This window comes from Ursus maritimus, unplaced genomic scaffold, assembly GCF_017311325.1.
Source record: "Ursus maritimus isolate PB19 unplaced genomic scaffold, ASM1731132v1 scaffold_28, whole genome shotgun sequence".
Lineage (NCBI taxonomy): Eukaryota > Metazoa > Chordata > Mammalia > Carnivora > Ursidae > Ursus > Ursus maritimus.
The window spans coordinates 13,549,714-13,575,171 of NW_024425341.1; the positions used below are offsets into that span (position 1 = coordinate 13,549,714).

At 41.1% G+C, this 25,458-nt stretch overlaps 1 protein-coding gene across 2 annotated transcripts in view; it reads left to right on the forward strand.

Annotated features, from left to right (window-relative positions):
* NRG1 (neuregulin 1) overlaps nt 1–25,458 on the forward strand; it is a 1,047,504-nt gene that overhangs the window by 853,609 nt on the left and 168,437 nt on the right. For both annotated transcript variants that reach the window (XM_040643286.1, XM_040643288.1), the window contains exon 2: nt 24,183–24,360. In XM_040643286.1, coding sequence (XP_040499220.1) covers nt 24,183–24,360 — 178 coding nt within the window. The remainder of the gene's footprint in view (nt 1–24,182; nt 24,361–25,458) is intronic.

Consider the following 25,458-nt stretch of genomic DNA (forward strand, 5'->3'; position numbering starts at 1 on the left):
AGGGTTACTTTTTAAAATTTCTTCTTCCTGGCGAAGTTGGTTGAAGTTCAGTCTAGGTATTAACTTCATGTGTGTGTAGGAGGAAGCAATTCTTAGTCCACATAGGGGTTAAGAACCGTTCTTTACCTTTAGTATGAGAGGATAGTTATATCTTTTTTTGACATGTAATTGTTGCATTTAGGGGTGTCTGCAAATGCCCCGTGACTGTGCCATCTAGGTCTTTCCCATCATTGCCATTCTTCAGTTTCTCCTTACCCCTCCCCAGACACAAAATCAAGGGAGGAGATGCTTTGCTAAACGTTGTTATTATCTCTGGAGAGTGCCCTGCTGGGGCAGCTCCCAAGCTTTCAGAGAGTTTTTTCCGGGAATGTGTTTGTCTCTGGGCAAAAGCATGGTTAGAAGTTAGAGTGAAATTGACAGTGTATCTTACACAACTGTATGTATTTAAGCCCGTGCCTTATATGTAATTAGAGCTCAGTAAATATCAAACATAACGATGGATTGCCCAGTTGAGTAGACTACATGGATAAAGCTGGAGTTGTAAAGAGAAGTGACCTCCAGCTCTTCCTGCTACCACACCCCCCATGCCAGCCTGTGAACCAAGTCCTCTCTGTGGAACCTCAGAAATGCCTTTCTTTCTTCTTCTTTTTTTTCCTTTGGTAAGATTTTATTTATTTGACAGAGAGAGACAGCGAAGAGAGGGAACACAAGCAGGGGGAGTGGGAGAGGGAGAAGCAGGCCCCCCGCCAAGCGAGAAGCCCGATGCAGGGCTCAATCCCAGAACCCCGGGATCATGACCTGAGCCGAAGGCAGACGCTTAACGGCTGAGCCACCCAGACCCCCCGCCCAGAAACGCCTTTCAGGAAAGACCTCTGCTCTTCAGCCTCACTGCTTCTAACTTGGTGCTTGCTTGTCTTATTAAAAATTGGCTCATTTCTTCCAGCTTTTCCTTCTGTCCCATTTCCACATCTAGTTTGTTCTCCGCTGCTGGGTGAGTTACTGTTTAAAAGTCAAATTGGATCATGACAGCCCTTTGCTTTAAAAGCATTCTCACGTCCCTTTACCTCCGGCTTGAAGTTTTAAGGGTGGCACTGCAGCGCCCCTCAAATCACGATCAGCGCCCAGGCATTTTCAGGCTTTTCCCCTGTTCCTCTTTCCCTCCAACCGCACACTTAGGCTTCAGCCCCATGGCGCGCACCGTGCCTCTAACAGCTGTGTGGGCTCATAGTTCCGTGCCTGTGATCATGTGGTTGCCTCTGCCTGGAATGTCCTCCTCCCACTCTCTACCTCTCCAGTTCTTCCTTTTCCTTAAAATTCAACTGATGACCCTTCTCTTCAGAACCTCTCTAGACTTCCGCACAGTTCTGTCTTTGAGCTTTGATGGCGCCCTCTCCTCTATGCCTCTATCACGATGCGTTGGACTCATTTTAAGTTTTTAAAAAATGTACTCCCTCCTCCCTCTCATGAGGAGATCTTCAAGTATGCAAACGCAGTATCAGCATGCGCAAGGCTCCCCGTAAATGTTGAAAGAATGAGAGTATCTAAGTGGTGGTCACATTGTGGAACCCATGGCCCGTGTCTTTCTAGAAGTTAGCCCTGACAATTGCAGTCCGCTCTATTGCCATTCATCACCTCTCGTTCATATGCCAGTAATATATTCAAAGTAAGGGCTGCATAAAAGTCGTCTGAAAATCCCCTCTTGATCTGCAGGAATGCACGATTTCTCCTTGTAAGGAAATACATGTCAAATAGGATTCTTGGCGTGGGCGTTTGTGTCCGAGTTTTGGTCAGAGGAATAGCCTTCAATCTTTAGGCATTATCCTCACTCTTCTGTAGTTTTGGGAAATGAAGACTAGCTGTCATTATTCTGTTAGTAACCTTATATATTTTTAGGATCAGTTATTTTTCTTTTTTTTTTTTTTAAGATTTTTTATTTGTTTACTTTGAGAGAGAGAGAGTTCGAGCATGAGTGTGGGGAGGAGGGGCAGAGGGAGAGGGAGAAGCAGGCTCCCCGCTGAGCAGGGAGCCCAACACAGGGCTTGAGCCCAGAACCCCTGGATCATGACCTGAGCCAAAGGCAGATGCTTAACCGACTGAGCCACCCAGGCGCCCCGGTTGTTTTTCTTCTTACCTCTCTGGATGTAGAGGACCCAGTGCGGTCTCTAGGGCAGCAGCAGCGTGACGTGGAAACTCGATGGCAGTGCAGATCCTCTGGCCTCACCCCAGACCTCCTGAATCAGAAACTCTGGGGTGGGGGCTAGGAATCTGTACTTGTAACAAGCCATTTGGGTGCTCCTGATGCTTAAGGATCCTGCTTATGGAAACCCTGTTCAATATAAAAGTTTGCATGACTGAATAAGTCAGAAGAGTTTTGGGAAAATAATACCCATGTCTGAAGACTACTCTGATTGTATAATTTCAGCAAATGGGTCCAAACAAATTGTCATGTGCAGGCAATGTCTTGTTAGTACAGGGAATTAAAAAGAAAAGATAAATGTGCACATGAGTAATCCATCCCAGAGCTATGTGACACAGGATCAGGGATGCAAATTCTTGACAAAGAATAAAAGCCAAGCCTTTTTCAGTACCCTATGGAGGTAATAAAATTGTACATAAAGACCAAATGTGCTTTAAGTGTGTATGTGTGTATGTGTGAGCGTGTGTGCGTGCATGTGTGTGTTTTCCACAACCCATGTACTTTAGCAATACCGTGGTTAAAGGAATAGCGAGTATATCTAGTCAAGGCTGCCTCGGTAGGAACCTATGATCTTATTATTTGTTTTATTTTCTATTTTCCCCTTTAAAAAAGAAAACCTTTTGCAGAAGATTCGGCGTGTTTGGTATCTGTCAGAAAAATTGTATGAAAACTGTCATTATTGCCAGTGAAGCCCTTACCCTTCCTTTTCTCATTTATTCTTTGATAATATAGTTCTCAGATGCATTTTCTTATGACTTTTTTTTTCTTACGCTTGTATCGAATCACTGGTTTAGTAAAGGAAGTTTGTGCGTTGCTCTGTTCAACAAATAATTATTGAGCACTTCATACGTCCCTTGCATTGTGCTGTGTGCTGGAAATGAACAATGAACAGAATAGACATGGTTCTCACTCACCTGTGCGGAGTCAGGGATTTATATTCTAATGATGCTATGGAGCGCTCTTTAACAAAACCCTTAGTTTTCTACAGGAACTCCAAGAACTTAAACTGTTTGTGTTACCCACTCCTTGAACTTCATTCAGCTTATCAGAAGAAAACTTACAGAGGGATTTCTATATAAGTTTGTTTTTATTCTAGTCTATAAAGCATTTTAAGATGAAGTCACCTCAACCAGAATAGTTTCAAATACAACATCATTGCTTAGTATTTTTCAGTTATTTACCTTAAGAATTAGTCTGAAAGCCCTGGCTAATCCACCCTTAATTTGAAAGGAAGCTTTCTTTAAGGTCATTTACATCACTAAATTATTGATGATTTTGGATCTTTCAGTAATCAGTGGTAAGGTAGTTATGCTAATTATGGATTATAAGGTATTGGTAATGGACAGGAGTGCCTGTGATTGATATCGGTGTGCATTGAATTCATCATACCCAGAAAGTTAATCTTTGAACCAAATCCCTAAGAAGGACTTTTGTTATTGTGTATTGCATATGAGAGAAGAGTATAATTTACAAGTGAATGTATGGGCATTGCATATATAGATGCACATGTGACCCATGCCTGGTTAGGTGCTGGAAGAACCTATGGTGGATAAGTTGGGTCAAGAGGGCTGAAGGTAGGAGGTAGGAGTAAACTGGTCATAGCCTTTCTAAATATTTTTATAGATAAGAAAATAAAACAATAAAGACAGTGCTCCTAATTAAGGATACAACAGTGGCATCTATTAGTGATAATAATGGATGCTGGGCTCTATTATTAATTTCTAAGTAGCATCCCTCACTCACAAGAAGTATTTTAGGATCTTGGTTCCTTTATGGTTTAAGATGCCTATAAATTCATTTTGCTGTGTACCACTCCCACACTTAAGGTCCAGCCTTCCATCCAAGTTGTCAGTGCCATCATGATTTTATAGCAGGGGTGAAAGGTGTTGGCTTTCAGGTTCTGTATTCAAGGTTTTGAATGTCTCTTCTTCCTGCTTGGGCCCTACCTCTGTGTCTCCCCACCTACAATGTCCAGCTTTCGTGAAAGAATCTTAGATTCCTTTGCCTTCACTCAAGCCAACAGATTACTCAAAAGAGTTAGGTAGAAATAAATTCTATAGTAATACAATATAGTAATACAACTCACAGTTATATAGTTATGTATATGCAGTAATCATATATGTCTTTTTAAAATCACAATTACACACGTGGCCATAAAAGTGGATACTGAGCTGGAATTCAGTCCCTCAACTACTTGATTCCAAACCTCATGCAATTTTTTTTTTTTAAGATTTTATTTATTTATTCGACAGTGATAGAGACAGCCAGCGAGAGAGGGAACACAAGCAGGGGGAGTGGGAGAGGAAGAAGCAGGCTCATAGCGGAGGAGCCTGATGTGGGGCTCGATCCCAGAACGCCGGGATCCCGCCCTGAGCTGAAGGCAGGCGCTTAACCGCTGTGCCACCCAGGCGCCCCTCATGCAATTTTTTATATGCAGTTCATTGCTAACCCTTTTTCTTTAAGTTCATTTGTATCTTCTATCTTCTCTGTATTCTTCTGTTGCCTGAATTTTAAAATTTGTCTTCCAACTCCTTACTCAAAGTGTTTCATTCCGATTGACTTCTATAATTCTCATTTCCCCCTTTAAAGAAACAATTGCAACACATTTTAGAAATGCTTACATGTGTCGCACTTCCTGAGTCCTTCTAGAATCTAGTCTCCTCAACTTCTCCATTTTTGGTTTTATTTTTTTTTAAAGATTTTATTTATTTATTTGACAGAGAGAGAGACAGCCAGTGAGAGAGGGAACACAAGCAGGGGGAGTGGGAGAGGAAGAAGCAGGCTCCCAGCGGAGGAGCCTGATGTGGGGCTCGATCCCAGAACGCTGGGATCACGCCCTGAGCCGAAGGCAGACGTTTAACGACTGCGCCACCCAGGCACCCCCCAATTTTTGGTTTTAAAGTCACTTACCTTTTTCCTGCTAATCCCCATTAAGAAAACTGAGCATAATTTTGTAAACAGTGTAAATCATCACAGAGCCCTTCCAGGAACAAATTGAACAAAATGTCTCTCCCATATAGCATAACAAGGTGCAGAATTAATTGTCTTCTCATATTGTTACTGTCCAGCTTTGATTCATTAAGCAGTTCATTCCGTCTAAAATAATAATCCATTGTCGCAGTTACAATCCGGAAATACTACAGCGCATTCTTCCCGCTTACATTTACATCTCATCCCAGTCATGGCGGCTATGGCTGGAAATCGTTGACAGCCACTAGGGACCTGTGTTTCTGCATAATGCCATTTAAAAGGATAGAGGACTTTATAAATTACTAATCCAGTAATATCAGAATCTTCCTCTGTTGGGTGATGCTGTCGCTCAGATTCCGGATGGGTGAGACATTTCATGATTTTGTCTGTTTTTTTATTCCATAGGCCTCATTTCTTCTTTCTCATAACCACTCTCAGTCAGGGGGTCCGTGAATCAGCCCTCCTCTTTTTGTAGGCAGGAAATCATCAAATAAAATCATACACACCAAAAAATATAGAGTAAATCAAGTATGAATTCACAAACTCATAACAAACGTGTTTCCTTACCTTGCGGTTGATTTTCCCACTAGCCTTTTCTTACCTGTATATTCTATATAATAGATAAGGTCCTAGATGGAAAATACATAAATATATTTTTTGCCTGAACTAGGGAATGTCAGCATTCATCAGAGGCATGTCAGCCTCGTCTGCTTATCTGGACAGGGAGCTAGTTGCCCTTTCATTCACAGATACCATTTTGGACATTCTATTCTGTATACTCCGTTCATTCTTAGACCTCAAAATAGAGACTACGTGACTTATTCCCGTTCTGCAATCTGTCCTTGCAGAACCAACCCATTCTAATTACTAGATGAAATTCTGTGCCTACTTTATGTAACAGGAGTCTGCAAACATTTCTGTAAAAGTCAACTCTGTAGTTCAGCATGAAAGCAACCCTAGACAGTTCATAAACAAATGAATATGACTGTGTTCCAATAAAACTTTATTTACAAAAACAGATGGTGGGCAGGATTTGGCCTGAGGGCCATTATTTTGCTTCCCTCTGCTCTACAACACCCCTTGAAGAGTTATTAGCCTCTCAGTATCCTGCCTACAACATATGTTGTTGCTACGGGTGTAACCGTTCTTATTCTGATTTTCCATAGCTGGCGTTGCCTATGTCTCCAGCCAGTTCTTTCTTTTAACGAAAAATCTGGGTTCTCAGAGGGTTTTCGTCAGGCCTTCAAAAGGCCTTTGAGGAACAGAAGCCGAATGTAGAATAAAGCTACGCAGCAGATTATAAATCCTTTCCCGGGATCCCCACCCAGCAATACCGCTTCTTCTCACTCCAGCTTCTAATCCTTCCTCACGTTTACAAGTGACCTTTGTCTGAGTGTCCATACTGGTCGGGTCTGCCTCTCTGGCATCAGCATCTGTAATGGGCATTGCCATCCTTCACGAAGACCATTCTTTTCTGGCTACTTCCGCCTTTTCTAGGATGCGTGTTTGACTTCAGTTGGTGCTTAATTGCCCTTGTGGTCGGCCTACTTCTTCTTTCCCCTCTTCCCTACTTCTGTGATTGCTTTATGGTTCACTAGTTTCTAGTTCATTGGCTCTATTATTGCCCAATTTCTACTTCAGAATTTCCCTTCCAGGAAGGCTTGGGGATAAGGTGGGGGGTGGGGTGGTAGTGAAATCAAGGTAAATTTTTTCATGGACTGGATATATAGGTCATGAGTAAATGAGGTATTTCAATTTTAGATTTGCTCACCTGAATGGCTGTTTGTGCCATTTTTCAAGAGAAGCAACACCAAAAAAGGTCTAAATCTCAAAGGAAAGAGCTAAGCTGAAGATACTTATATCCACACAAGTATTAACGCTCATGGTTGCCTAGCAGAGAAATAGAACATGGGAAAAGATTTAGAGGTAAGTGTTTTTGTAAAGATTAAATGGTGACACCAGGTAGGGCTTGATTGCTCTAATGAAGGTGAAATAGGTCTAAGGATCAGTTCTTATACCTTTTATAGTTTTCAAGTACCACTTGTAGGTCTAGTCCTCAAATCTGGGGGCTGACATACACTCATCTTAGAGAAGGCACGGATTTCAAGTTCTTTCTCTGATAGAGCTTCAAGGATTAGGGAAAAAGTATTTCGAAGCAACCTCCCTATGAACTCTCCAAGATAAATGTGTTCCTGGTTAATGCAATATACTTTAGATGAGTTGTTTAAATATTATGAAATGACTGTGCCCTTGCATGGAGGATGGTCTACCTGTCATAACACACGAAGATGCGTGCAGGTGTCTAGTTCAGGAGACAGTGTTTGGAATATCTGATTCTCTCTTTCTTCTTTTTTCAAAAAGGATTTTTTTTTTTTAGACCCAGCATTGCCTCCTAGTTAACTATTATTTTGGATATGAAGGGTTAGAATTCAAACCGTGTACTCAAACCATGTAGGTAACAAAGCTGCCCATTATAGATAGCACTTCTCATAAGAATGTAAAAATTCTTACAATTTATATATGTTTCTTTCTATGAGGTTCTGTATTTTCCCAAAGAGAAATTAAATCTTATTTCTCTTTAATTTACCTAGCATTGTAAGCATTCAGATATATAAATATATATATATATAAAATATATTATACACATTATATATATATATAATGTTTATTTACTGAAAAGACTTAATGCAGTGGGCATTAACTTTTTGTAAATGCTGAACAACCTTTGGAGAGAAGGGCCCCCCTCGAGAGCATTTGTGGTATTTCTGAAAATGTTATGCCCAAAGCAGCCCAGGGCTGCTTTTTGGAAGAGCACATTCGTAGGCTTGTCTGTGACTCTAGTGATTCAGAGTCTTTAATAAGGGCTGTGACTATTTCATGTACATTTTGGTGAACTCGCCCCAGTGACTTCTACGTACCAGGCTCTGAGAGCTTCTGGTCTGGGGCTGGGAGCCTGCAGGACCATTGACAGATCCCTGTTCTGTTTGCAGATATTTCTGCTGTGACTCGTGTTTGCATTCCTGGAAAACAACAAAACACCTATTTAGCAAAATCACACACTAAAAATAATGGGGCTTCTAGAAAAAGTAGGGCGAGGTGAAGAGGGAAAACTTACGGGACTGGAAGTAAAGCCTCCCCAAGAATTATCACGGTCCTGATGAGAAACTGTAGCACCATGAGAGCTCCAAGAATATTTGTTCTCAACAACTTACTTGAATCTTTATACCCTTACACCTGAGACTGGTCCCTGTTTGGCAGACCTTGGTCCTTGAGCATTCTCTTCTAGCAGAGATCAGTATTAACCTATTCACCCATTTGTTTAAAGATTGGCACAGGCCATCGTTCTAGCACTTCTTACAAAAACGGGGGAATATTTCTTGAAGCTTTTTCATCTGTACCAGCAGCTTCTCCATATGGCCGCGCAGAGTGGAAAATGCAGCAGTTCTTGAAGCTGCTAGAACGGCCGTGACTTCCAGTACACGTCTGTAGGATATCAGCTTTCTTTTCGTGAGATTTTCGTGTATCACTAAGGCTGTGTCTTTCATCCTGTCCCTTAGAAGAAGAAAACTTGTCCCTTAGTGCTTCAGATCATTAATGTGCTGATATCATGCCCTTGCTTAGGAGCTCCTTATCACATTAACACGCGCTGTAGCAGAACCATTAGAGAAATTTTGCTCCCTCTTTTTATTTATTTATTTATTTATTTATTTATTTATTTATTTATTTTTGGTTTCCATCTTGGTAATAGTCTTACAGTTTGAGTCTTTGCAGGTGCTTTCGAATGATTAAAAAAAAGAAGTCCACTGCATTGCTGATGGATTGATTCCGGAAAGCACTGACAACACAGTTACTAGGGAATAGCCCTTATGACCTGTCTAGAAGCTTGATCTAGGTTAGGGTCTTAAGAGTCATACTTCTGTAATTTATAACTTGTTTCAGGGTGATCTTTCCCCTTTTAGAGCTAGGTTTGCTGCATGTTTTTGGTCCCATCCTACAATTTTCCCTTGTGTTATGTAAGATAGTTGAGGAATACCAAAGTTATGCAAGATACAGCTTTCTTTAGAAATAGAAATTGGGTCTTGAACTAAGATATATGATTTCCAAGTGATGGATTTCGTCAGACATCAACCCCGAAGTAAATGTGATATTAATCCCTGAAGTCTTATTTTGAGGATTTTTTAATTTTTATTTATTAAAATGCCTAAATGATTACATTTTCTAAAAATCGAGAAGGAAACTATTGCTGCTTGAAGTCAGGAGAAAAATAATTTATTTTGTTTTGTTCCATAACTGTCAAATTTAAGCACAGTTCTACCAATTTTTAGATTTGGGTTTTTGAAAGCCTTGGAAGATTCTGTAAAAGGCCTGTTCTCTCTTTTTTTTGTATGCTATTGCCATTGGGATGCTAGGATTCGTAAAACATGTTTAAATCTAAAAATTTGGTCAGTGACTCTCTGCTTATAAATTCTTAAAACACAGTGTACAAAAACGAGAAAAAAGATCTCTCTGACTCACTTTGGAGCTTAACAGTACGCAAGAGGACCCGACCTCTTCGTTTTGCAAACAGGGAACAGAGGCCAGAGAGAGAATGGTTGATGGGGCCACCACTGGTTGGGGTCAGTCTCTGGGGCTGAACTTGAGTTCTTGAACTCCTGATGGTTTTCAGTCTCTGTTTCAATCTCTGTGCTTTGGGGTCTATGATTCCTTTGATGTGAACTTTCTCTTGGATTCCGCATAGGAGGATATTAAGGGTGAATGATGCGTAGCTGGGCTCTACTTACCCTGGTGTACCTATTTTTGTCAATTAGGTCCTATATACCATTTCATGAGATAGGGTTCCACAGTTCTTAATATTGGAAGGTTAACACAATTGATTTCTCTTTGGGGACTGTAATAGTTTTCTACTGCCGCTGTAACTAACTACCATGAACGGAGAGGCTTAAAACAACACACATTTATTATCTTAAGAGTTCTATAGGGTGGAATTCTGAGACGGGTCGCACTGGGCTAACGTCGTGATGTTGGCAGGGCTGCATTCCCTCCTGGAGGCTCTAGAAGGGAATCTTGGCTTTTGCAACTTCCAGAGGCTGTCTACATTTTTTGGATGGAGGGCGGGGTGGGGGGCTGGGTTCTGACTTTAAAGCCAGCAACATCCCATCCCTGCCCATTCTTTGACTACAACAGGGGAAGATCACCTGTGGTTAAGGATTCACATGATTATGTTGGGTGCCCTGGATGGTACAACACAATCTCCCCATTTCAAGTTTCTTACCTTAAGCCCACCTGCAAAGTCCCTTTGGCCATGAAAGGCAACATATTCATAGGTTCTAGGGATTAGGATGGGAACATCTTTGGAAGTCATTATTTTGCCCACGACAGGAATAAATATGCTTTCCTTGGTCTCAGTTCTGAGTGGGCAGTAATTTTAAAAACGTATGTTAATTTAGAAAACTTAGTAAGCTGCTACAACTAAACAAGGACCTAAATAATGATGTACTAAGAATAGCACCGATGTCGCTGCCCGCTTGCCATGTGACACACACGGACTGCTAAGTACATTATTCCATCATCTTCTTCCATCCTCTTCACAGCCCTGCGAAGCTGGTTCTATTTAATCTCATTTTACATTTTAGGAGACTGAGGCCTAGAGAATTTTGCTAATTTACCAAAGGTCTCGCAGCCAGCATACGGCAGAGTGGGATTTGAATTTAGGCCTGGCTGACTCGGGCTTTTCACCGGCCATACTTCATGACTTGTATTTAGTACTAAAGTATGGTAAGAGCAAAACATGGTATCATGAAGTATTGCGAATATGATTTATGCAGAGAAAGCCTACCTAGTAGAATAGCTGTTTTAATAAGGAAAGTAATCTGTAACAGATGGATATACGTTTTCAAAATGCCATCTTACCCTTTGAGCAATGTTTGGCTGATTAATATCAGGTGGTTGTATATGGATTTAGTGATCAATTCTCAGAGTCTTAATTTGAATAGAGAAGGCTGTATATTGCATGACTGAGTGGAGAGGATATAGCTGCCTCAGCATTTTTTAGCCTTTTTAGATTGCAAAGATAAAGAATTTATTTCACAAATCATGCTACCGCCTAAGTGGCTAATAGGTTCTTCCTCTTCCTGCCCCCACCCCAGGCTGTAAGCTCCAGGAGGGTAGTGATCTTGTTTTTCTTATTCGGGTCTGTATCTCGAGTACTTAAAACAGGGATATCTCTTTAATAGACACACTAACGTTTGTTGCAAGAATGGAAATCAAGAAATATCTGAGAGGATAAAGCCCAGCTTCCGACTCCAACCTGACCAGTTCCCTGGCCCTAGGTGAGACCTAGCCCCTCTTCTGTAAGAATGAGCCTGAATCTGGACGTTATTTGTATTCTGGAAGGTATTCAATACACAATATTCTAATATGTTTGGTTGAAAAGAGACCATGTAATTGGTTCATATAATGTGAGTAAGAAAAGTGGTGATAACCTTGATAAAGCCAATGTTCTAACGTAAATCTTGTGTATTAGAGAGAAACTAGGGGCTCATTTGATATGGAGTATTTGAATCACAGTTTGACTTTATTTCTTTATTAGTTTATCTATTCAGCAAATACTATCGAGCACTATTCTGGTTACTAGGATAAAAGATGAATTAAAGAAAAAAAAAAAGGCCTGGACTTAAAGGAGCCTTCTGTCTCTTTGGTGAAACAAACACCTAGAAAGTGCATTGTAGTCAAAGGAATGGTAATGGCTTTATGGGAACACAGAAGAGGGGCACTTAACTTACCATTCAAAAAATATATAATTTAGGCAAGCCATCTGGAGTGTGTTGGGGGGCATAATTTAGATTTATGGAGGAGTTGCAAAGATAGGACAGAGTTCCCATATGCCCCTCATCCAGCGTCCCATTCCCTTGGTATATTGATCAAAACTAAAAATTAACATTAGTATTAATACTGTGCCTAACTACCGGCCTTATTCAGATTTCACCAGATGAGTACCCCTTTTCATCCTGAGATGAGATCGTAAACAGTAGGCTAAGTGCTGGTAGTACAAGGAATGCCCTCCTCGGACTCTGCCCAGAGTAGGTCACAGATGGTGAACATGGCCTTCTAGGAAGGAAGCTTTACTAACCTAACCATGAGCTGTCTCTAGTTCCGTCCATGAATGTAGTGAATTCTTTCTGAATCTGACCGGTTCGAAGTACACGGTACGGCACTCTCCCTTCATCCCGTGTGAGGCAAACCCGCCATGCAGAAGAGGGGCTGGGTCTCACCCAGGGCCAGGGAACTGGTCAGGTTGGAGTCGGAAGCTGGCCTGCCCGACTCCAAAGCCCACCTTTTCCTCCTGCGTACTGCTTCCTGAGTCCTTTTCCTGCACAGACTCCCAGAATAAGCGTTTTCCAAATCATCCTTCTTATTGTGCAAAAAAAGGTTCATTTCCTTTTTCTGTTCTAAAACGACTTGCTTCATACTTCGACAGTTCTATGACTATAAAATTTTGATGACTTTAAGGACCCATGGCTTTCCTCTCTTGGCCTTCCTCTATCAGTCTCGAGGATTCTATGATGTTTAGTCTATTTCTATACACTGGCAGCCCTTCCCTTTGAACATTTCAGTGGCCCCTCTTGATGGCTTCCAGCTGCCTTTTTTGGGGGGGGCAGGAGAGGGTGGGTCTTGAAGAATGACCAAAGCTATATGCAGCTTTTCAGGTGTTAATTATGTAATGTTGTGCCTTCTGCGTTTATAGGACCTACTATTTTCTAACTTTTCAGCTGATTTCTAGATAATGGCAGTCAAATCAGCACTATTCATGAGAACTCATTTTTTTCAAGATGCAGGATGTTTTCGCTATCATTTTTTAATTAGGTTTTCACAACTGTGTGAAATAGGTAAGGCCGTGGTACTCCCCCCACCGCCTTTATGCACAAGATTATTGAGGTTCAGAGTAATTATGTGACTCCCTAATCCCACAAACCAAACAAGTGCTGGACCCCGGGTTTGCTGACTGTCCATTCTTACGGGTAATAAAGATTCTCGAAAGCTAGAGAGAGACGTGCAGGACGTTTTGCGCGGAGTTAGGGATTTAAATTCAGGGACCAGAAACTATTAGCAGTGAATCTAATTAAACTTCTTTCTAAAGAAAAACAAACAAAACGAAAGGTATTTCTAGTGGTGTGCCGGGCCCTATGGAGGAAGGAAAAGCTACATGTTGACAGGCTAAGCAAACTTCATTTACGTTTCTTTTGTGTCATGTTTGTGAATCTCAGTGCTGGGGAAATGCGATTGCAATTTAGGCACCAAAGGATTATCTCCATGTGTGGGAAGCAGCTCACTTTTATTTTCAAAAGATGCTTTAATGCATTTGTTTTTTATGTAAAATAAGGGAAGCTATGAATTTTAAGTCTTCCTTAGAGAGAGATTGTGTGTGTGTGTGTGTGTGTGTGTGTGTGTGTGTGTGTGTATGCGCGCGTGCATGTGTGTGTTGTCTGAAACCAGACTACTTTGGCTCTAATCTTAACAATTTGACTTGTGAGTTCTGTACAGGAAAGCATCCCAGCATTGGAGCTCTGTAAGATAGGTGACAAAATTAGATTGTTTCAGATGGTCAGTGATGTAGCCCAGATTTTCTTACTACGAACAGTCTGTTTAATTTGACTCTGGTCATTTTCCACCTCTTCACCAAATTCATGACCCTGGGAACCTAAAGATAAGAAAATCGCCTTCCCTGGTCTTTCCTGTGGGGTAGAAGCAAAATGATAAGGATTCAATTGTTAGGTTGTCTGCAGACCTGCTTAAAACTGCAAAGAGCTACCCAAGCTTTAAAGATCCTCGGAAAGTCAGACTTGGGCTCTACGTAAGAAGGGGTGCAAGGCTGGTTATTTAAAACTGTAGTAAACGGCGTGGAGAGAAATTGAACTTTGATCTGGTGGGCCTCAGTGAGTCAAGAAGTCTCCGTTCAATCCTGGCATGTACCTTCCAGTGTCATCCAGTTTAATAAGTTATCTGTAAATAAAAAGGAAAAGTCGGAAACGTGTGGTTGCCAGAAAAATTGACCTGCCTGAATAACAAAGAAATAAATTTTAGATGTCCTGAAAGGATACATTTATTTTATGATTAGCACTGCTAAATTTTTTTTTCTTCTTCTTCACAGAAGGAATACATTTGAACTGGCCGTGTGAAAAATAGATCATGGGGAGCTATCATTGGTAGATCAGTGAAGGGCTTTGCTCACAAGCAATGCTTTAGGTTTTATGCATATGTTTTATGTCATGCTTAAAAGTCTTCACATAGTTGTCACTGTTTAAAACTCATTACAATCAAGGGCTAACTCATCTTACCTGGAAATTTTATCCAGTTTAGAACATCTATCTATATAATTTCCTTCTTTCAAATGAGAAAAAGGGAATGTTAGTGATACCAGTTCATTCAATGATTGTAAATCAATTTGAACAAAGAAATCGTGGTTATGAAGACAAATATTAACACACCAAGGTCATGCAAGTGTGCTAAATTTACTTAAGCAATAAACACATCAGAAGAGAAAAGCCTCGTTCCAATAAGAAAATAAATATAATACCAAATTTGCGGTAACTAGATATTTCTCCATTTCTCTGTTTTTAAGTGATGTATTGGAGTAGAATATGGCAGGTTTGTGCAACAAATGAAAGAAAAAGCCCCACTTTTTGACAACAGAAAGGATCAAATTTATAAACTTACGTCAAATGAGATTTGCTGCACATCAGTTAGCTCAAACTGAAATGGATCCGTTTCAACCCTGTGTATGGATGGCCTTAAATGAAGCTGGTGGGACATCTTCTAGGTTCTGTCCGTGAGGGAGACGCTCCTAGAATTGGCGGCAGCTGTGGTGACAGCGTTAAGGAGGCAGCCCTGTTGAACACGGGCTTGCGCTGCCAGCAACGGCGCCGTGATTGGCTCCCGCATCCCTTGTCACGGTGTTTGCCTTTACACCTCGAAAGGACAACAGTAATCTGTGAAGACCCTCTTGTCGCTGTGTCCTCACCCAGGGGCTATTGAGTTTCAGCGAGATAGAGCGTGGTTTACCCTTGTGGCATTTGGCAGATGACAGATAGTCACACAGGTCAAAAAAATGGTTTTGGTATACCAGTTTCAAGTGTTCGATCTGGTTTGATTTCCTTATAAATCACCCAGGTAGCTTAGATAATTCAGCCATTTTCATATCTACTTTCTCTCTCAGACTTTTTTGTCCTGGGAATTATGTGCAGAAATGATCTGCCATGTAGTGTATCCCAGATTTGATCAGGAAACTGTGGTTACTCTTAAGATATCAATATATTAAATTTGACATTTGACCTAGGAGCGTATCCAGCATAGCAAATGATTGTTAATTGCCCACTAGTTAAGAGCAGGAGCTCTGGAGTCAGACTTCTAGAGTCTAGATACAGGTGCCACGATATTATCTGCTGTGTGACTATAGGGGGTGGCTTTACCTCTCTGTTTCTGACTCCTTCTCTGTAAACTGGGAATAATGATAGTAATACCTATCTCCTGGAATGGTTATAACACTTAAAAAGAGTGGACATAAAGTTCTTGGAACACTGCCTGGCACATAGTAGGGACTCAGTAAGTGTTAGCTGTTACTATTCTAAAGGAGTTAATGTTGAAAGTACTAAGAGGGCCTTATTTCAACTTCATCTCTTAGGCTTTTGGAACACTCTTATGGTAGTTTTATAGTTTTTTTCCTTGGCCCTCAACTTACAAAATACTGGGCACAGAACTACAGAACCGTAGAGAAGAGGAAGATTGCGAATTTCAACAAACATAATATCAATTTTCAGGCAAAAAAATTCTCTTACCTAATAAATCTGCACTTATTTTCCCCTGTAGAATTTTGCAGTGTTGTAAATCTCTCACAGACGTACGTGGAGAGGTGATCTGGTTTATGTAGCTTATTATGAGAAACAGAGAATTACCACAGTGGCCATGGTCTAGAATCCTCTGCCCCACTATGAGTCTGCTGTCCTCCTCCCCTTTTCCTCCCTTCACCTCACGCTGCACAGAAGCACCCCTTGCTGGAGACGAAAGTCCTGCGTTGAAATCCTGGTGTGAAGCTCGTTAGCCTTGTGACATCAAGCAAGTTCAAGTTCCAGTATAACCGCCCCCCCCCCAGATATCCTCACTTGTAAATTGAAGTAATTACCCCCTTGCAAGAACTGTTGCAGAGAATGGTAAACATGGGGATATATGTTTACTATAAACAAAGAGCACACTTACTAGTTAAGGGAGCAAGCTTACACCTTGTGGACTGGGGGTCAATCAATGAAGACGATCGACTTTGATTTGAAGGCGGAGGAGATAATATTTCAGTGTGTGTGCTCTTCCTGCAGAAGTGAGTGAACACCTGACCTCTGGGAAGACTCCTATTTAGGGCCCTGAGTAGCACAGGAAGGGCCGTGGTCACAGTGACCGGCATCCTCACGGAGGCTGGGTTGGAGCAAAGAACGCCCAAACAGTGATGACCAGAGAACAGAAATAGAGGAGAACGTGAAAATTCCCAAGTATCCCAAGTAGAGACGCCTGTTTATTTGACAATTTTCCAGTTATATGTAACATTTCCTTTTCTCTGGCATCATATGGCAGAGAGTAGTATAAAGAGCCCTAATCCGGTGGAATGCATTGAAGCAAAAAATAATGTCATGGGGCCCGTTCCAAATAATAGTCTTTTGAGAAGGTAGGTGTGGCCTCTGGAGTAACTTTTGGACCTGGGTCTCTACTTTCTCAGTATCTTCTAGATTCTTTGTTCTGTTTACTCTTTCAGCAATCACTTGAGGTTCTGCTCTGTGCTAGGCCCCTGAGAACTTATGTATCTTGCATTTAATAAATTTAGACATTTGGATGTTTGAATATAGTGCTAATCAAAATGGACATGGACACACACACACACACACACCACCACCACCACCACCACCACCAAGAGCCTAATCCTTCAAATAGGGACTATGACCACCTACTAATAACTATTCTTACATCTCCATTGATTTGGTAGAGACAAATTTCTTAAATGATAAATTCCTCTTTCTTTACATGTGCTTTTTTTCTTTTTTTTAATTTTTTTTTTTAAGATTGTATTTATTTATTTGACGGAGAGAAAGAGAGTACAAGCAGTGGGGAGGGGCAGAGGGAGAGGGAGAAACAGGCTCCCCACTGAGCAGGGAGTCTGATGTGGGGCTCCATCCCAGGACCCTGGGATCATGACCTGAGCCGAAGGCAGACGCTTAACCGACTGAGGCACCCAGGCGCCCCTACATGTGCTTTTTTTTCAATGCTGCCTGTTGGGTATGGTATTCAGATATGCAATGTGATTATTATCCTCTGGGGTCTTAGAATATGCCTCTGTTTTGCTGGGTCTGATTGTGGCTCATACCCTCAAATAGGACATTTAAAAGGATCATACTGTTTCATTCAACCTGTAATAGTTGACTGTGAGAAGTGAAACTTTGAGCCCATCCACAAGTAAAAGTCCCCTTCAAAAAACTGATGTGTTTGGGGAATCCAAGTCAACAGCAGTTAAGAAGCCAACTTTGGCTGTAGAGACACCACCATTGTGAATATTAGAAGCCAGATGTTGAAATAATGCTACCGATTTTATTGTTTTATGCTGTGTGATGACATGTTCCATGCATATGTTACGAGGGTTTTTCAGTAGTGTGCGTGCAGATCCTTGCGCCATATCAGCACTTGGACACAGACCTGCTACGTGGTGTTTCCGGAGTCCAGCTATCTTAACCGTACTTTGAAGCATATTCCTAGTGTGTTCTCTGGTTAGGTTTGGTTTGCTGCCAATGATACGGAGTCAGCTTGAGGATACTTTATAATAAAACCTTGAATTTTACAGTGACTTTCTCTCAAACGAAGGCACGCACATGTTTGATCTCATCTTCCAACTATCTTTGCTGAATACACAGGGACAAAGAGCAGAAGCCCATTTTAGTTCACAGGAGACCCTAGTTAAGCAGAGTCAGGAACAGTCTCTCTGAAAGATGACTCAGCAGGAGCATGGGCCAGCGTGAGCACTGAGTCCCCACATGCGGCAACAAATGACCTCGTTGGGTGGTTCTTACCATGCCTTCAGACCGCTCCGTGCCGCAGTCCCAGGGGCGGTAATCCAAGGAGCGTTCTGAAATACCGTGGCCGCCAGAATTGGCTGTCTTATACACAGCTATAGTTACAAAATTTAACCTGGGAAGATACATCTTCCCTTTTAAGCTTAAATCTGTGAGCGCAGCTCAGAAGACCAGATGGCCAAGCATAGACTTCATCCACTCTGTGCCTGACCGTAATCTTCTCCGTAAGATGGTCCAATGAGGGGAGAAATATGATCAGGAAAGGAATTTTGGAGGCTTTCTAAAGGCATTCATTTACCTCTAACATGACTACAGAAAAGGGAACATCCTTCTACTTTAGAGGACAGATTGATGGTGTCCGTGTGGCTTTCATTAACGAACGACCAATTTTCACCGCACGATCTGCTCGTGTGTGATGTCAGGCTTTTAAGAGGCTGTGTGGAGGGGAGGCTTTCTCTGGGATCGCAGCTGCAAGCTCGCCGGTATCTGATACTATTTTGCAGGTTTCCTGTTTAATTTGTTCAGTGTGGTGAAGCTCTTCAGATGCACTAGTCCGACAGAGAGAGTCAGGAGCAAGTTCTGCACTGTCAGATCCTTCACGGAACAGAAACAACAGCTTATCTAGCGTCACACGCTGTCAGCATATCTCCGTGCCATACGCATGCTCGAATTTGTTTCCTGTTCTTAACAATACAGCACGATATTTGATGTAGCAGCACTGAGTATATTTTGAAAACACATGCACGGGAGGCGATTAAAGCAGGAGGATCCCTTCGATGAATAGTTCTTCTTACATGTTTATTTCACCTGGAGCACAAATATTTATTCACACATCAAATTGTTGGAATAAGTGAACATATTGCCTACAGGTTTGTGTGGTCGTGAATGTAAAATAAAGCTTTGGGGGTTACCGCCACAATTATTTTTCCTACACCATGTGACATTATCAAATTAGAAATGGAGAAGTTTAGGGGCACCTGGGTGGCTTGGTGGGTTAAGCGTCGGATTCTTGGTTTCAGCTCAGGTCCTGAGCTCAGATCAGGGTCGTGGGATCAAGTCCCGCTGGGGCTCTGCGCTTAGGCTGCTTGGCATTCTCGCTCCTTTTCTTGCCCCTCCCCATCTCTAAATAAATGAATAAATAAAGTCTTAAAAAAAAAAAAAAGAAAGAAAGGTAGAAGTGCAAAAATAAACTTTTTAAGTGTACCTACTTGCATTGAGTTAGAGTTGCCAGAGTGTGTTTGTGATCTTTTAAAAGGCTTTAAAACACTTAAAGCCAGTGAGAAGAAATGCCTGTAAAGTGTGTGTGGCATTGCTCTGAAGGTTTAGAGTTTCTATTTTTTAAAGGCTGCTCTTTTTTGCACTTTACTGTCTGTCTCTGTTGATACATTTCTAAGGGTGTAGATACATTCATATTAATGTCAAGCAAGTTCAAAATAGATTTCGGCAAAGACTGCCTAAAACCTGCTCTATCATTCCATTGTTTTGGGGTGTGGAATACCGCCTCTCCAGAAACACATTGAAAGTGAAATTCTGCATAGTGGCAGACCAAATACAAATAAGTCACGTCTGAGATTCTCAGAACACTTACTGCATTCCAAGCATTAACTTAGCATCGTTTGCCTTAAGGCAATTTTAATGAACAGATCTTTTATTCTTAGCCAGGGATTAAAAGGCAAATAAAATATTTTTTGCAGTTTTAAAATCCAAGTACTCCGTGAAAAGACATTGCCCCACAGTTTAGGAATGACCCCTGGCCTTATGAAGTTGTATCTGGGTATTAGAAAGTACTTAGTGGAGTAGATTTTTGTTGATGAAATAAACGAGATTATTTCGGGTAAGCAAACCTGACTGGGAAACATACATAGTAAAATGTTTTCCATTAAAATATAGTTATTATTTTATAATCTAATGAAAGAAAATTTCTTCAACTACCTCATTATGGACAGATGAGAAAAACTACACAAAGCACAGGTGCTCAATATTAGTTTGCACTTTTGGGAAGAATCTGAAATATCCAGGGCTATTCCATTAGTGTGGTTAGGTAAGGAGACAGAGAAGAATTTAGGTTGTTGCCAAGTCTCCAGGACACTTGAATCTGGGCTCCACCAAGAATGAGTGAGGAAGTTGTATGGTACTCCTATGGAAGGTCCCACTGACAAAGAACACCATGGACCAAGGACATAGCTGTGTGGCTTTGTTGGTGGTGTACAGATTCGTTTCTCCATTTATGCTCTGGAGGATTTTAAGTTAACTCCTTGAAAGAGCTTTTCTCTGAAAAGTGGGGTATCCTCCCATCATAGATGGTTGCCTCTGAAAGATACAGCAGGGACATTTTTCTAAGCGAACTTTTAGGGTTGTAAAGTTAGAGTAGCTGGGAGCTTCTGCACTTCTGATGGACTTGTAACTGTGTGCAGGAGGGAGGAACTCAGGCTAGGCTAGAGAGATAGACCAGAAGCCCAAACATGAAATGTTTATACGTGGAGTCAGTTTCAGGGATGGATGCTTTGAGAATAGACCTTATATCTGCAGGTCTCTGTGACGCTACATCACAGATCATCTCTTGAGGACAAGAGAGGTGCGGGTCTTCGCGCATGAAATGCCAGAGAAAAGGATAAACATTGCCCTGCCACAGGAGTGATTGTTTTCCTCCCATTGAAGGACCTAGGGAGGATTGAAGCCCCAAAGTCATGGATATGAGGTTGAACCATATGAGGATTTCAGTGCCCTCCCACTGACAGAATTTATTTTTTATTTTATTTTTTAATGTGTTTATTTATTTGACAGAGAGAGAGAGAGCACAAGTAGGGGGAGGGGGAGAGGGAGAAGCAGGCTCTCCAATGAGCAGGGAGCCCCATGTGAGGCTCTATCCCAAGACCCTGAGATCATGACCTGAGCCAAAGGCAGATGCTTAACGGACTGAGCCACCCAGGCGCCCCTCCCTCACAGAATTTAAATGGAGGATATAGTTTTAGGAGATACATTTATAAATTAAAACTCAAATAGTCCCAAGAATCCCCTTCATGACTGCAGACTTAACCAAGATTTTAAAACTTAATGAAATTCTGAGCCTTCTATTGAACTGAAGCAAGAGCAGATGGCAAGAAACAGAGGGAAACCAAGATTCCTTTTCTTCTGTGTGTGTGTGTTTATGTGCATACGTATGCATGTGTTTCCTTATTTGCTTGAATTGTTTGAAATTTAATTGTAAGACATCATGACATTTCAGCCAATACCGCAGCAAATACCACCTAAGCACAAGGACCTTCCGCATAACCGCAACGCAGTGACCACATTTGAGAAATTTCATGTTGATACGATACCTTGATTCAGATTTCCCCACGAGTCCCAATAATATCTTTCAGAGAGTTTTCTGTGACGCAGGATTCCATGATAGCTACATGTTGCATGTATTTGTCAGGTCTTTTCATCTCCATCAGTTCTCACAGTCAGTCTCCTGTCATCATTCATGACATCAGCACGTCGGAAGTCTAGACCAGTTGTTTTGCAGAATATCCCTCCATTTGAATTCGTCTGATTGTTTTCTCACGTTTAAAATCCAGATTCTAAATAAAGAACCCAGGGACAGATAGATAAAGAGATAGGAGGGGAAGGAGAGGGGGGAGAGAGAAAGGGAATGAGAGAAAAGGAAAAAGATGCAAATGATCTGATGAAAAATTGTTTATTCACACTGAAGAATACAAAGTCTAGCAGATTTCTTTTGAGATGATATTGATAAGCAGTTGTGTGGAGCGGTAGGTAAGGGGACACGGTGCTTACCAAGAGTTAAGGATTTCTGGAATATTGTAGTGAAAACATTTGGCTTCGAGGCAAGGGAATTACCTTGAGAGTTTGGGTCCGTGTGCCACGTTAAATGTAAAAATCAGCGAAAACCAAAAAAATATCAAATTAGTTCTTCTAGTTTATATGTAAAATAAGGAGGCAATTTATTTTTCTTAGTACAGGTAAGCTGGTTTCTTTGGTGCTTTTTAGCCCCAGCAAATTTGTGTCTTTAAAACCCTTCACTGGGCTTAACAAAATCAAAGATGGTCTTAAAGAGTTAATGAGACCATACAGACACTATTCCAGATAGATGAGAATTTAGTCTGTTTTTAAAAACCTCCAAAACAGAGATTCATGAACCCCATCCTCAAAAGAAGACTCCTATAAGATCTGTTCAGAAGTAAACCTTATTTTCAAGCTGTCAGAAAGCAAGAACCAGACAAAATCATCAGGTGTCAAAGGCAAAGAACAGCTGAAATGAGTTTTCTACCTTGCCACTGGGTCTCCGCCTCCAGTGCCCACTTCTCCACCTCATCTCCTAGCCCCCAAATAAATAAAAAGGGGACGTGTAATTTTAGGAGCACGGCTAAGAAATCACAACGCTCAGATGGTTTTTGCTATAACTTAGAGGAACCTTCATATACTTATTCCTGACATTTTTTTGACTTACTTGGCAAGGGCAGAATTGTAGAAAAACAAACAGACCCAGAGTAGGAAAGGCACTTCATTTCCTGTTCACGTCTAACATGGCTCTGATTGCTGTCCTTGGAGTCCTGGTCACCATACCCAGTGAATAATTACACCCCGGATCAGGGAGGGGCAGTCTTATTTGCTGTGGTTTGTTTTCTGGGATTTTCTGTTAATACCTGAACTGGAGCAGAAGTGGACTTTGTAGTTGGCTTCTCTAAGGCTCGGTGGAAACAGAGCTGTTGAGAGCTCAAGTTCTGTGATGTTGATTATTAAGTGAACTGTGGTATGCAGAGGAAAGTCCATTCATTATGCTTTTATTTTTTCAAAAGCTTTTATTATCACAAAACCAGGCATACTGCATTGAATCGTACAACCAAACACCGTGTGTACCTGTTGCTTGACTTCTGCAATGATCGACTCGCTTCTTGGGAAATTTGTTTCATTTTTATGCCTATCCATTCCCCACCACCATTTTATTTTGAAGCAAATCTCAGGTGTTATAACATTTTATCCATAAATATTTAAGTAGAGAATAGATACTCTTTTAAGCAATCTTGCTTAAAATAAGAATGGTATGGAGGTATTTAATGTATTCTTACAGGTTAATGCACAAATTAAGGACTTCCAGTCTCTCTTGAGAAGATTTAGAAGAGCTAAGTCCAGTCAAACTGACAATTTGGCGAGAGCATAGTAGTCATCTGGAATGTTCCTTCATTGTCTGTAGGACAGCAGCGTGGGTCCAATAAAAGAGTGATGTCGCCAAAGAATTTCTGTCTTGAAGAAAGGAACCTTATTAAGAGTGATGAATTCTCTTTGTTCTTTGGGCCACTTCTGACGATAGCGTAGCCCAACTCTGACTCTGCAGAAACATGATAACCATGGACAAGTCAGTCACCCATCTCTAAAATTAAACTTCCCCATTTCAAACATGCATGGGTATGATGCCTGCTGTACCTATTTACAGAATTATGATGAGGATAATTTGTGATCTGAGATGTGAACATGCTTTAAAAATATAATGGCCTGTGTATTGTACACCTGAAACTAATAGAACATTGTATGTTACCTATACTGGAATTAAAACTAGTAATAATGGTGATGATGGCCTGGTTGCATATTCTCCTTTAGCATAGGTTTTTTTGTGGTTTTGAAATGACCAATGTTCAGGATTTTTAATGGCATCGGAAAATGTAAAGATTGAGGAAGTAACCGTCTGGCCTATTTTATAATCTAGGTTCTTTCCCCCACCCCACCCCACCCCCAAGTATATTTTATTTAGGCATTTTATTTTTCTCCAAGCTGAGATCCATTTTGGCTGACTCATTTTCTCTCTGTCTCAGGTAGTAAAACATTTGGGAACCGTGTCTTGATCAAGCTCACCGAACGTGAATATATTCCTCTTTGAAAGATGATCAGAATTTTTTCCCTTTTCTTTTCTTTTTTAGCTTTGCCTCCCCGATTGAAAGAGATGAGAAGCCAGGAGTCGGCCGCAGGCTCTAAGCTGGTGCTTCGGTGTGAGACCAGCTCCGAATACTCGTCTCTCAAATTCAAATGGTTCAAGAACGGGAATGAATTAAACCGAAAGAACAAACCACAAAACATCAAGATACAAAAAAAGCCAGGGTAAGTGTAAATCGTCTGATAGCAGAGCCAGTGTCTAGCCATAGAATGATAGAAAATATAAACCTTATTTACAGCCCCAATACATGAATTCACTTATCCAAAAGCTCTGATCTATAAAAGCTTTTTCATTATATGATGACCAGAAATTGTCTTATTATATAGGGAAGAGTTTGAAGTTTCTGATTCTTGCAACTTCTAGATGAGGAAAGAAAAGATTAGCTGGGGAGAGAACTGGAGCTGGGGAGGGAGAAGCTTTGGTGACAGCTGCTGTAATTGGCATATGTTACATCTTAAAATTCGATTTCTTTAAAATAAAACAAATGCTGTTGAGAGTACCAGTGCCTTCCACAGTCAACACCCCAACTTCATGATAAAGCTCGGTACATACCCAGATTTATGGAAAGAGAGTGCAGTCGCTTGAATTTGAACTATTTTCAAAGGGGTTAATACTTCCAGCGATACCCAGTAAGATTTTTAACTGACAATTCTGTGAAACCGTTATCACCACGGTAGCACATTAAAACATCAGGTGATCTTGGCTCGCAAGAATCTTAAATCATCCTGCCTTCCATGTGATTCCCGTAACATCTTGGAGAGGTGTCTATGCCTCCTCTGAAATGAGGCTCCTTTATTATTCCCATATTCTTCCTTTTTATGTATTTCTTCAGTTAAGAAATCTTCTAATATCACACTACATTTTGAAATTAGGGAAGAGATCAGTATGTGAGAGTTTGGCTCGTAATAGTCCTTTAATCGATGTCATATGGATAATAGTACTTCCAGGCTCAAAGATTACATTTTCTTTCCTCACACTCGGAGCGTTCCCGTGAAATCCCGGGGGTGAGAGCAGAAGCAACAACAAGACTCTCCTCCTGTCCTTGGATTGTATAGAACACCTACCAAAAAGTTGTCACACACTCATGACCAAGAGACAACAAAGTGATTATAATGGAAATTTAACTTAATCTTCCCAACGTGTTTAATTGCTATAATAACCGTAATTACTGAAATGTTCCCCTAGTTTCCGTGGTTTTATTAACTATGCTGTTTGTTCTTGTTACTCATTGTGTCGGCAAGATCTTTTGCCTTGGAAGTAGT